Here is a 13,432-nt window from a genome sequence, read left to right as displayed (position 1 = left end):
TCTATGCTACAAATTAAACTAAACTTAACTATTAAAAAACAATTAATTACTTTGTGTGTTTTGTGTTTCTTTGCGGGGGTTTGTTTGTGTGTGTTTGTAAAGAATTATTGAATAAGTTATTAATAAATTAGAATTACTTAACATATGTTTTTGTTGATGGTTTTGCGGGCTTGCTTTTAAAAGGCAGGTTATTTGTGGTTGTGTGTAATTTTGGACAGTTTTAAATAACATCCATTTACTACGTAAAGTCTTAAATTTTTTATTGGCCATGGTTTTCTCCCTTGTCAACCAAGTTTACCTTTCTCTCGTTGCTCATTTGTTTGTTTCCCGACTTTCATTTGTGATGACATTGTGAACATGATGATTTGGTTCATCCTCATCAATGCAATCTAAAGGTTTCCGACTAGATGCTGGTGGTGTTAGTAAACCATCAGGGTACATGAGACCAGTGGCGGGAGAAGCTTCCTGTTTAATTTTACTGGCCATGGCCAAGTATTGTTCTTGAAGTAGGCAAGCGCGATCCTATAAGAAAAAAGAAAATAACAACAAAATATAAGTAAAATGTCGATTGCCCACTTTAAAATGTTTACAAAGTTGAGTATAATTATTTGTAATACTTACAAACATTGTCATTGTTGTTGTGTGAGTTTGAATAATGTGCGATTCATCTGTGACAATATTTGGACAAATATGTCCTAGACCGAATTTAGTTGAGATTTGTTCATTTTGTTCCAATAGGTGTAAGTTATGGGATTCTTCGGAGATAACTTCAAAGAATGGTTGCATCCATCTTGCACATGGTTGTATTGTTTTCCATTCCATACCAGAACAACGTACGGCAGTTTCTCTGAAAATATCAAAAAGTAAAATAATACGTTAGGAACTGAATGTAAAACATATTGCAAAGAGTGAATTCATTCACCGCTTTGTGTACAATACATACCTATTAAATGTATGTGATATAGCTGCGGCTGCAATCACTGAATATGGGAAATTACCCACACCGACATCCAGTGAACACAGATCCAATAGTTGGGCAGTTTGTACAAATTCCATACCCGAAAATTGTGGATATATAAATGCATCATCGACTTCGCCAGTTTTTGTTGCTAATCTATTGACGGCATCGATATTATGTGAGGCGGCAGGAGGTATACGTTGTTTGTTTAATTTTCTCTGAGAGGCTTGGAACGAGGCAGGTGTACGATTATTAACATTCAATTGCATATAGACGCCCAACCAACCAATGGCGGTTACAGGGCTAATATTCCATTCTAAAGCTTGCAACAACAAAATCTCATGTTGCAAAATGTCAGATTCCTGGCAAGCACCGTCGGTGACATAGGCAAATTCACCAATTTTTGGTGGATAAATTTCTTCGACTTTAGCCGCCACAAATAGACAAGTGATGCCAATCAATTGCAGGTGGGTTTTCTGGACATTTTTCTGAGCACTCAAATAACGATCTAGATAATCAACAGCCAAATAGTATGTCTCACGATGTAGTTTATATACTTCGCAAACTTCAATCAACCAGTCGAGGAGAATAGCCCTCATGCGTGGCTGCAACCCAGGATGATGATCCAGCATTGATGAGTTTCGTAAGCATGAAGCTTGCTCATCCTTTTTACACATTAGCTGCCAAACATCTTGGGCATTGGCCCAGGACAGAGCCGGCAATGGACATTGTCGTGGTGGTTCAGGATCTGCTGCAGGTGTCATACAATCATAGTGGGCTGAGAGATAATCATCGAATGATTTAACTTTTGGTTGCTGTGTGGTTGATGTTGGCTGTGGCTTTGAGGTAGACAATCTTTGTCCTGGTGTACGTTCACCATGATGGACCGCATCCGTGATCGATGGGTTGTAAATTTGTGTAGCTTTTGTTGAGGCAGTTGAACAGTTAGAAGGTGATGTGTTTGGTGAGATGATATCATCAACATCATCATCGTCTGTAATGTGATCATCATCATCAATTTCATCCTCCTCATCAACGTCGTCTTCATCGTCATCGTGTGGTAAATCGTCTTCCTCCTCCTCTATTTCATGTCGTAAACTATTGGGGCTATCGGGTATATCATCATGTGTAACCTCAAAATCGGTGGCCGTTGAGAGACATTCCGAAGAGCTACGTGTATCAATTTCATTAACCAATGTCTCATCGACGGGTGATGGATATACAGACGAAACCACCGAACCAGCATCACTTTGATATAAGGATGGTAGTCTTTGTTGACGTTTGGCAGCAGGTTCGAAACCCAATTCAGGATCCTGTTGAAAAAAATAAGACAAAGAATTGGTTATTTTTATATTGTATATAAATAAAATATGTATGTATGTGTGTGAATTTATTATTATATAATGTATATTACGGTTCTTATTCATTTTTTCATTAAATATAGTTTTTAATATTGTACGGTATATTATTAACGTAACAAAAATATATCGTACAATAAAATAATTCCCAAGAACATCTTAAAATTATTTTCAAGTACTAGAAAAAAAACGTTTTTCCATTTCCCCAGTCCTTGTACAATAATATTCTGTAATTATTATTCATTGCACAATCGCACCGGCATATAGACAACAAGTTTCCTTTTTTCATTTAAAATGGAGTCTAATCTTTAGATGATAGATACATATTCAAGTGAGGGAGAGAATAAATGAAAAACAAGGAATAATTCTTTACCATTTCGATGACTTTTCTCTTGCGCTCACACTTCATAATAGCATACAATGTTTGAGTACGGGTGGTTTAAAGAGGATTGTAACAATAATGGCAGCACAGACACAACAGAAAAACAATTAAACACTTTTTCTCCTATATCGATTGTAATAGTGTATGATTTTCCGGTTTTTCCTGTTTTCGTTCGAATATTTTTCTGGGAAATATATTTCTCACGTGGAAGTAAATGCGATCGCGTTCAATTAAGAGAGTAGTGAGAGGATTCTTTTTGTTTTTTCTTTTGAATTTGTTTAAATATTGCACTTTTTAAACATTAGACAAGTCTTTGGTTAAACAAATATTTAACTTTGGTATATCGTTGTTTTTTTTGGATTTTGTTAATTTTTTTTTAACTTTGGTTTTAATGTTTTTCACAACACTTTGTTAAGGAATTTTCCTCTGAGATCTTTAGTTTCTAATTTGTTACTATTTTCAAATTATTTTGTTGAAATGCGTTTGCGTGCGTGTGTTGACGCATTCACTTTCCCAGTGGAACTGAGCTCAAACTATCAACGAACTCGTACACGTCCTCAAAAAGTAACGAATATAAGAGGGTAGTTTTTGCCTTACTTCTTTGGCTACTACTACTGTGCTGTTTGTCAATGATCATAGGTGGTTGATTAAAAGGATCTTGCATTGTGTGTTTGTGTTTTCTTATGAAGTAGAAGAAGAAGAAAAATTCACCCCTGAGAAGAAAGACAGCGTGAAACATAATAGTAAAGGAAGAAACAACACAATCCTTAAGATCCGTTTTCGTTTAATTCACACAACAAAAACAAAATGCAAAAACACATGCATATGCATTTACTCGCACATGAAGGCAGATAGACAAACATACAGACAGACGGACGGACAGACAGAAAACCCAAAGGATCAAGGATGGACAGACAGTAAAAAGGTTCTTAAAAGCCTTAGAAGAATAAGAGAAAATATCAATTATCCTTTGGGCAACACAGCAGCAACAAGAAGATGTTTGTGTGTCACAATTTCCCAGGTACAGAGAGACAATAAAGGACATTAGCAACAACAATTGGGTATAAACATAAATCTCTGCCAGTTTTTTGCCCTACCTAAGCTAGTAGTGGGATTTTATACCGCGAATGCTGCAAGGTCAACTAGGAAAATCATCACCGAATCAACTAAAATAAATCTTTTAAAAGCAAATCGTGGATTTTTCAGCAGAAAACTTCACAACATATTTTTCTCTTTTTTCCCTAAATTCATCAACAAAATAAACAAAATATTATCAAGCACAAACCCATTATTCTACTCCCCCTGTGTGTTTAATAAAAATCCGCATCTTTCCATCCCTCTTTTTCTTGACATATCTAGATTTCAACAAATTATACAATTTAATGTTGATTGGCGAATGACCATATCGTTGTCGTTGTCGTATCCTTAAAGAAAGCGTTACAAATTTATGGCAAAGATGGAAAGAGAAATGCAACCATATGATGCTTGTCTTATGGTTGATTCTTTGTTTCTTTTATTGGCAAAAAATCCTACCGCCTTTTTTTCGGAAAAAAATGTCACAGTTCATTAAAATTAAAAAGTCGTAAAAATGATAAAGTATCCATTTGATTTTTCTAGTAAATTATTTAATTAAACATAAAACAATATAAATGACACACGGCAGATGTCCTTGGCAAATAGAATGTGTAACAAGAAGGCAGGATTTTGGCGATGTGAAATAGGAAAAAAGCTATAAATCACTATAGCCAGGTTTATTTTCTTGATTAGAGCTATGAAAAGTTCAAGAGACAATTTTCTTTAAATAAACGAACAGCTGAACTTTTTGACCAACGGTCAAATTTTTTTCTGGACTATGGCGCAATAGTCTTGTGAAATTGATGAAGAAAAATCATTAATCAAAAATTATCTTATTTTTATGGTCATATTATGCATGGATGCGGAAATTGTGTGATATTTTATGACTTTATGCTATTTATAAAAAATGAAGAACAGAACACAGGATAGTGCATATGGGTATTGGCCTGTAAACAAATGTATATTTTTATAAAAAAACATATTTAACAACAATTTAATTTTCTCTCAATTCTTTTAGAATGTCGTTTCAATTCTCGATAGTAGGGAATTTTATTTATTTTGTAGAGTAACATATTGCACATTTTATATTTTCCAATTATTATGTTTCTTAGGGTTTTCAAAAATGTATTTAAAATTTCCTTTGACTAACTAAAACTAGCACATGTCCTTAAACATATGTATGGATGTACTAAACATCCGTTTCAAGGGTTTTTGCAAGCCATATCCTTATTAAATCTAAATATGGCATTGGTCTTTCTAAAAACACTTAGAACTATTAGACTGTGACTTATGAAATACAAAATCTATATTTAACACCCAATTAACAGCAAAGAGGGCAAGACAATTTCATATACTGTCTAGGAATAAATTTCAAAGACAGCAGCATATGTTTAATGTAACAATTAAGAATATTAGGAAGAGCTGAACTAATTTAAGTATCTTGAACTAAAAACTAACTATATAACTAAATGTAACAAAATTATATGTATACATATGCACAATGTGTGAGGTAGGACCAATTGAGCGATCGTTTGACCACCTTTAGCAATAACTTCATTATTCTTATCATTTTGTTTGTCAATAAAAATTCATTATAAAGCCATGTAACAACACAAAGGAAAAGAAGCAGATGATCGATATTTTACAAAGAAAGAAAAGAAAAACTAATAACAGTTACAAAAAAGATAGGCCGAAAAGAAGAAACACCAGTAAGGGGCATACAGAACATTCCAATACTGTCGAATAGCAGACACACACACAATGTTGTTGTTGTTGGTCTATGCTTCTTTAGAGCAAAAGGGAAGCGCCTGCCCTCTACAGAAGAACCCAAATCAAAAATATATATCGCACAATCCTTAAGATTGTTTTTGGGATCATTGTTTTTCGTCCCATAGATAGATAGCACAATGCAATTTCCTAATGTGACAAGATTTTTTTCTATACTATGTAGTATAGACTGTGTGTAAGAGTATATGTAGGACGGTCTTGCATAAGCGTCACAAGTCAGGACACCTTTCAATTTTGATTACTACACAACAAAACAACACAGCATAGCGCACATCCATCCATTGTGGTGGTAGGTTGGTTGTTTGGTTCATCGTTACTCTTGTTTGGTTGGCACTGAGTTTTGTCGTCAGAATTTTCGAAATGCCAGTACACAATAAACAATATAACGGCAGCAGCACACAGCTAGCATTAGTATAAATTCTTTTGTTATAGTTTCTTGGAGAAGTCCAGGTGTAAATAAAATGCTTACCTTTGAGCGCATGCTTCTTTTTATTACAACTGCTTCTTATTTATTTTCAAATTTCATTCAATTTATATTGCAACTGCCGTCTAATGTCCCGAAGGCTTTTTGTGGTTGTTGTTTCCTATTTTTTTTTTTTTTTTTGTTTGAAGGATTTAACTTTGTCAAATTATTAATACTTTGATGGATCGTTCAAGATTATAGTTGGAGGATACGAAAATTATAGCTTGGAAATTAAGAAAGAGAAATCGAACAACCCAAAATAATTGCCAAGGAAAACTAAATATGTAACTATTATGGAACGCAAGGATATTATTTCGTGTAAAATTTTCTTTGTTTTTATCATAAATAAAATAGAAAAAGAGAAGAAATGTAAAAAAGGAAATTTGTCTTGCAGACTGTGTTTGCATGGATCAAGATTAAAAAGTTATTCAGCCTTCCAAAAAAAGGTTATGGCAAACGGCCAAAAACTATTTGTGCTATTATGTAGATCTTGAAATTCTAATCGATTCCAAAAAAATTAACTGAAAACCAAATGAACTTGGTGATATCGTCAGTCTTTGTAAAATAAAACACATCTCTTGTCAATCAATCAAATTATTTGTTTATTCTGTTTGTCCTTTGTATTTGTTTCAAAATCAAAATTCTTAGTATATTCATGTCCTGGAATTTAGTAGTAAATGTTTGTGTGTGAGTTTATTTTGCATGCCCATGCATAAATATTGCACTGAACATGCCAACAATAAATGTCATGAGGTATTCGTACAAACTAACACTTCTTAAAGCAATGGGGTGCCACAAACCACCCAGCCATCCTAACTAGACAAAACCAGGAAATCTAAACATTCGAAACACAACTACCGCAGGAGACCTAAGGGCAGCATGTGTATGAGGTTTGTTTTTGTATTTTTTGTGTGATGCAATTCCCTCAAGAAGGACGCACATACCTTTGGATATACATACATAGGCTATATAAAAAAGGCAACATCTACAACAGGGGTACAAAATATAAGGAAAATAGTTACGCATGCCTGAACACCTTGACACAGCCAAAGCAAACACAACAATATGCAAGAGAGGGTTGGTAAAATTTTTTTCGTATATTGACATTTTACATTTTTTCTCGTCTTAACAGACGTTATATTTTGTACATAAGCAAATAATAAGAAAGTGAAACTGAGGAAAGAAAACGAAAAAATAAACGACAGACGTTATAAAAAGTTTATCACAAGGATATTTTATGGCAGGGTTTTTTAGGGGAAAAATAGAAAACAATTAGGTTATTTTTATGTAGAACAATTTATGTATTAACTTGGCTTTGTTGTGCCGAAGAAAGAAAGGAAGAAGGACGACAAATGGGAATGACGATCGCCAACATTTATGTAAATTTAACGAACGTGCCACTAATGATAACAGTGTCATAAATAAATGCTACATGTGGTATTGGAAAGAAGGTGGCAATAAAAAGAAAGAAAAAAGTGACACATTTTGTCTATAATAGGTTAAGAAGAAAATAGGAAGACGATTATTTTAATAATATGGTGTTATCTTGCGTGTTATGATCTCGGTTTAAGTTAAGGACTGGCATAAGGAAATAGCTAAAACCGCTATCCACAATAGACATCATTACAAAGTGGTTGCAATAGTTTCCTAACAAATGTCCCTTACTGGGACAAATATAATGATCATGGTAGCAACAGTAGTTTTGCTCTGTTGACTATTCAAGTTTGTTAAACATTATCTAATTATATATTCATCGTAACGACATTTGTTCAATTTCTTGTTTTTTAAATTGCATGTTCGTCTTCTATTCTTAAACTAGTGTTGTTGTTTTAAGGACTAAGGAAGCGTAAAAGAATATATGAAGATGGCAAGAAAAAAGTAACGTATTTGTTTGTCCTGGAAAGGGGCATATGTTTCTGCCTGCCTGTTGTGGGATATGAATTTATGCTAATGAACTTTTTTTGCATATTCATTTGACAGATGACACAGCGAAGGAACATCCTTCCTTCCCCTCTTCTAGGGAAGAAAACTTAACTGTACATTCAAGTTTTTGTTATGTCTTTCATTTCGACTATATTTCATAATAAATTTTCTTTTAAGATTGCAGCTTCCTTATGGTGGATGATTATACATTTTCTTGGGATACCACCTTTGCATTTTCATTGTTTGTAAAGGGATTGAGAAAAGCTAAGGAAAAATTCACACACATACCATTTTAAAAAAAATCAACCAAATGTCATTTATAAATGTCACTTACCCGATCGTCTAGACTTGTGGACGAGCGACGCTTTCGCTTTCCTGTATTATGACTAGAACACATATTATTTGAGGATGATGCTAGTTTTGTGACCGTTATCAAACTTCTTGGCGAACAAGACGATGAGGCTGAGATATGTGATGTTGAACTGTTACTTTTGCTATTGCTGTTTGTAATCGAAAGGATCACATCCTCAATGCCCACATTAACAATTGTTTTGGCTGACGATGATGGACATGAGGCCACACCAATAGATGATGTATTTGTGGCAAAAGGTGACAGCGACGATGAAGATGTACAGTATTCTAAATTGTAGGAGCCACCGTTATTGCTTGATGAAGCATGAGATTTGTGACTGCTGCTGTTGCTATGTTGGCTGCTGGTACTGTTGCTACTGCGACTGAAAAGAAGGCAAAAAAAAAAAATAATAGAATTGAATAAAATATGAATTTCCAAATAGTTTTTATATTCTATACAATAACTGCTTGCAATTGCCAAAAAGAAATGGAAAATTGATACATTAGTTGTACATATATAGGGGTCGGGTGAGCCCTTGAGAAAATGCTACATTTATGAATTAACCAAATGCATTTTTATAGCTCACTCCCTCTGCACGATACAAAGAACGCAAGGCGTTGTAGGAAACACATGCACAGATCCTCAATTATTTCCCATATTCCCGGATGTGAAAGTACCATGTGAAAATCAATTTTCCCTCCTCTACGAATTGAGGTTTAAACAATTAAGTAATTCTATCTATTAAGAATTGGCAAAGAAATTTACATTTCACTATTTACATATAAACAATACTTGAAATTGTGCATAAATCCTTTGTGCTGAAGATATATAATTAAATGCTGTAACGAATTCCTTTAAGTTGTTTTTTACCTTTATCAAGATTTGTATTTTGCAAAATTGCAAAGATGTTCAATGCGTGAAGGGTGTGAATACAAAAAACAATGCCCCGGGCTGAGCATCCCTAGGTACATACGTATTGACAATAAAAAATAAAGAAATGCGAAACCCTTTAACTCGTACCAAATGTATTTTGAAATATTAAAAAGCCGTTGAAAGAAGGCCGGCTGCAATTACAAAAAAAGTAGGAATACCCTTGCAGGATTTCTTAAAGGGATGTATTAATAAAACACCTTATAAATCAAGAATCCTTTACTTGGGATATTTAGGCAAAAGGGAGTAATAATGGAAAAAATCACATAATCCCATGTTAAAGAACAAATTTTAAAGGGTTATTGACTGCATAGTTTTCTTTTTTTAATTGCAACCCTTATTTGCTAAATATGTTTGTTCATGTGAGAAAAACAAAACCAAAAACAAAATGATTATTTTTGTGGATAAAATGTGCTAACCAAAAATACTAATTTTTGTGTTAAAGTGTGACAAACCATAAGCGGAATCTTCAAGGAAAAATATAAAATATTTTCCTTTTTTATCCCAAAAATATTTTAAGAAACTATTAAAACAACAACAAATATGAAAACGTCCCACAGGAGGTAGGTTTTTGTTCTTTGTACACACACAATAATGCAGGCCACATATAAAGATTTCGTAACAACAACTATAGATAGAATTTATTAGTTGGGTGCCTTTTTTAAAAAAGGCAATAATTTGGTTCCCAGCAAAAAAAATAAAAAGAAAGTATTTTTCCTATTTCCCACATTTTTTGTGGTAGCCAAAACAACAGAAATTCTCGGAAATGCAATCAATGGTTATTTATTAAATATTACACAAAGTAAATATGAAATCAATAGATTAAAGGATGATTTAGTCCTTTAAGAACATTTTATTCACACTACACAATACAGCTACTGACGTGTGTGTGTTTTGGTTGCGGCAAAATTCTTTTAATTATTCTTCATCGTATATTCCGCCCAAAAAATATAACCTTTGGTCATTGCATCTCTTAGAAACAACAAAAAACGAATTCTGGCAGAATTTAAGTTCTTGGCCGAGAGAGGAAAACAATAGGCAGGTGTAAAAAAGATCAAGGCGTTTTTTTAATGTAAATGTATAATTGGTATTTGTAATTCATGTCCTTAGTTCTAAGAAAGAATTTTTTAAATGAATGGATATTCTTTCATAAGGCATCTATGCTTTTGCATTATAATGATTATGTGGACCATAAAGTGTCTCTTAAAAATTGCGGATGCAATACAATACATTCTATGAAATTTCACAACTATTTTAATAATATAAATGTTAGTTTTTTTAATTGCAGATAGAAATATATTTTAAAAAAATATATTATATTCAAAGATTTATTAAATTCTAAAACGTACCCTCCAGAAAAAAAGTTGAATGCATTATACATATATTAAGTAACTGAAACATATTTGTCAATGTATACAAATCATCTATGAAAGAAGAACACATTTCCATTGTAAATATCTAAATCTATATTGTTTTGAAAATACCGATTCCCATATATAAAATCACAACAATAAAAGTAGTCAATGATTTATTATCTCCGTATTTTGTTATAATACTGATCAAGTCACTAAGATGCAATGTCATCTAACCATTGACAATCGACGTTGATGTCAATGAGAACGGATATGGGAACATTACAATTCAAATATTTAAAAAAGGATATTCGAAAAATAAAAAATGACCTCTTCATTTGATTGTTCTAAAATTGTGGACTTGCCATTAACTACCTTTAACAATAACAATGTTTTTTTTTAACAGAAAGTTAAATAAATTGGGTAACTACCAGTGGTTATCTAGTAGGACGACATACGCCAACAAACAGCATGCCAGCGAAAAAGGGTGTTTACCCTTGATATTAACTTCAATTAGTTTGATAACCATAATTACAATGATAATGCATAAATGCAATATCAACGTTATATTTTGATGACATTGGCAAAAAAACATTACCAAATTGGTTGGTTAATAATATGCATGCATGTGTCCACTTTCAACAGGATTGTCACAGCGCATGCCTAGCTGTCACATGTGACAGCAGTTCATCCTTTTGCTGACGAAATAATCGAAAGGACAAAACCAACAGCCCACAAGTGAGGTGGACAAATGACTGACACTTTAAACTTACAAATATAATGAATTGCAAAAGTAGGGGGTGAATAAATAGGTACTGGGCATAACCAGGCACTTCACTGGCAATTATATTAAATTGATGAAGCAAAAATGAACACCATGTGAAAAAATATGATGTGTGTAAAGGTATGTATGTTAGGTTACACAGCAAATGATTACAATCACCAAATCTATTGGAATTTGTCATTTTTCATGTACATTCATTCATTTGCCCTATACAATAATTAACTAACCATAAAGCAATGTTGTTGTTATGTGTAGACGTTGTTTTTCCAAAACAAAATATTACACAAATTTCGAATTTGAAGAAAAATCGTTATTTTTTGGTTTGCAAAATAACATTATAGGTGGTAATGAAACATATGTTGTGAGAACCAAACAACATTTACTACGTGGCTAGGTTGTACTTACATTCCTACACACGTAAGGGACAACAATAAGGCAGGCAGGATATTTTCCTGTCAATTTTGTCAACCACATTCGGGGTGCAAACAATGCTTAGCCATTGTTGGTAAAGACGGAAACAATATAGATTATCTGATGACTACTAGTAGAAGTAGAGGAATTTAGCCAAGCATAGTCATTGGTAATTATAAGAAACCCCCCAAAAAATAGATAATCATCATAAAGCTGGGTGCTAATGACAAAAGAAACATCCTGTATAGGTCGGTAAAAAAGTAAAGAATAAAAACATTCACATATAATCTGAGAATATGTAGTTATTCCCATGGGATTTTGTTTGTTTAAAACTACTAATCTTAAGACGGTAATCGGTCACCTATTGCAATTAAATTTTAATTCTTAAACGCTGTGAAAGTACAACTTCATATAAAATTTTTAGAAAATATCCCGGAAAATCCAATATGCTATGGAAATGTAAAAGAAGCAGTTTTGTTGTTGATTGTATTTAAGAAGTAATATCTAATCGGTATTGGCTGATGATACCTTTTAACCTATACACCAAAGACCATTGTTGAACGGTTTTTAAATACAAAGCTAATACTTATATTATTTGAAACACTTTCAAATCAAATTCATTAAATTCGGTATGTAACTGACAAACAACGAATATTTCAGAATGCTTGAAAACGTGATTTGTATATTTCCATCAAACTTCTGGACATAAGGAAGATCAGTTTAAATCCATAATTAAAGTATACACAATCAAACATAACAGAACACTAAAATAGTGTGGGACATTTACATTTGAAAATCTCCTAGCATAAATTCATTTTGTCCAAATTTGGTTTTTGAAGTAAAAAATCTGAAAATACTAAAGACCGATATAAATAAAATTTAATAGCAATTTATTTAATGCTTACCTTTTATAGAAATCCATAATGAGACGGCCTAAAACAGCCGTTGTTGAAATTTTGGTAATGTTTTTTGTATATCTTCTTTTACCGAAAAATATATTTTATTTGTATCTTTGAGTTTTACTGAAAAAATAGAAGAAAAAATACAAATTAAACAAAGTTTTAAAGATTTTAAAATACATATAAAGTTAAAAAAATGTTTGATATTTTAAAAGGATTACAGGAATCGCACACACAAGTGTAACATATGTCGCACACTCAGTGTTATTTTTTACACACATACATATTTTTTTACAAGTGTTTAACATTAACATGTGAATAGTTTGGCTATTTTTAACAACGATTTGATGTTTCGAAAACAAATGCGGGATTCACACAGACTTTGTTTATCCCATAATTTCACAAATGTCAGAAAAGACGTTAAAACTATTTCCGTTCTATCGCTCTATGTGTCACTGTACTGGACTTCTTCACTAATTAGCTAAAATTACAACAAAAAAAATGTTAAAACATAAACACTTGTTGTTTTTTCTAACCACCTTAGAAGACAGCCTGCATGCATTGACGCCATAAGGAAATGAAAACTTATTTCTAATGACGATAATCCACCTGTTATGCACAATACAACAGGACTATATGCCTCATAGTCGGACAATGTGCATGTGTTGCTTTTTTAGCCACATTTACAATGATATTAACGTATAAATGCAGGCATACAGCGGCAGCAGCATGCTACATAATAGTAATGAAACGTTTGT

General features: G+C 32.8%; 1 protein-coding gene across 1 annotated transcript; it reads right to left on the bottom strand.

Moving 5' to 3' along the window:
* Positions 1–308: 308 nt before the first annotated feature.
* Positions 309–12,746, bottom strand: LOC133323560 (G1/S-specific cyclin-E). Its single transcript, XM_061532475.1, has 6 exons — positions 12,681–12,746; positions 8,281–8,680; positions 2,049–2,271; positions 944–1,955; positions 622–847; positions 309–522 (listed from the first exon to the last, which is right to left on the bottom strand). The coding sequence occupies exons 1-6, from the start codon at positions 12,695–12,697 to the stop codon at positions 313–315; spliced, it is 2,088 nt and encodes a 695-aa protein (XP_061388459.1). The 5' UTR covers positions 12,698–12,746; the 3' UTR covers positions 309–312.
* Positions 12,747–13,432: the final 686 nt, after the last annotated feature.

Source organism: Musca vetustissima, unplaced genomic scaffold (genome assembly GCF_032173495.1).
Source record: "Musca vetustissima isolate MV318-11 ecotype Yass unplaced genomic scaffold, APGP_CSIRO_Mvet_v1 utg9771, whole genome shotgun sequence".
Classification (NCBI taxonomy): Eukaryota; Metazoa; Arthropoda; class Insecta; order Diptera; family Muscidae; genus Musca; species Musca vetustissima.
Note: the sequence above shows the minus strand (reverse complement) of the source record. Positions and strands in the feature narration are given on the sequence as shown.

Bases quoted from the DNA above. Each gene is read 5' to 3' on its own strand.
- LOC133323560 (XM_061532475.1), bottom strand. The intron at 2,272-8,280 runs GTAAGTGACATT...TTTTTTCAACAG, and splicing joins CCACAAGTCTAGACGATCGG to GATCCTGAATTGGGTTTCGA. The intron at 523-621 runs GTAAGTATTACA...TTTTTCTTATAG, and splicing joins CAACAACAATGACAATGTTT to GATCGCGCTTGCCTACTTCA.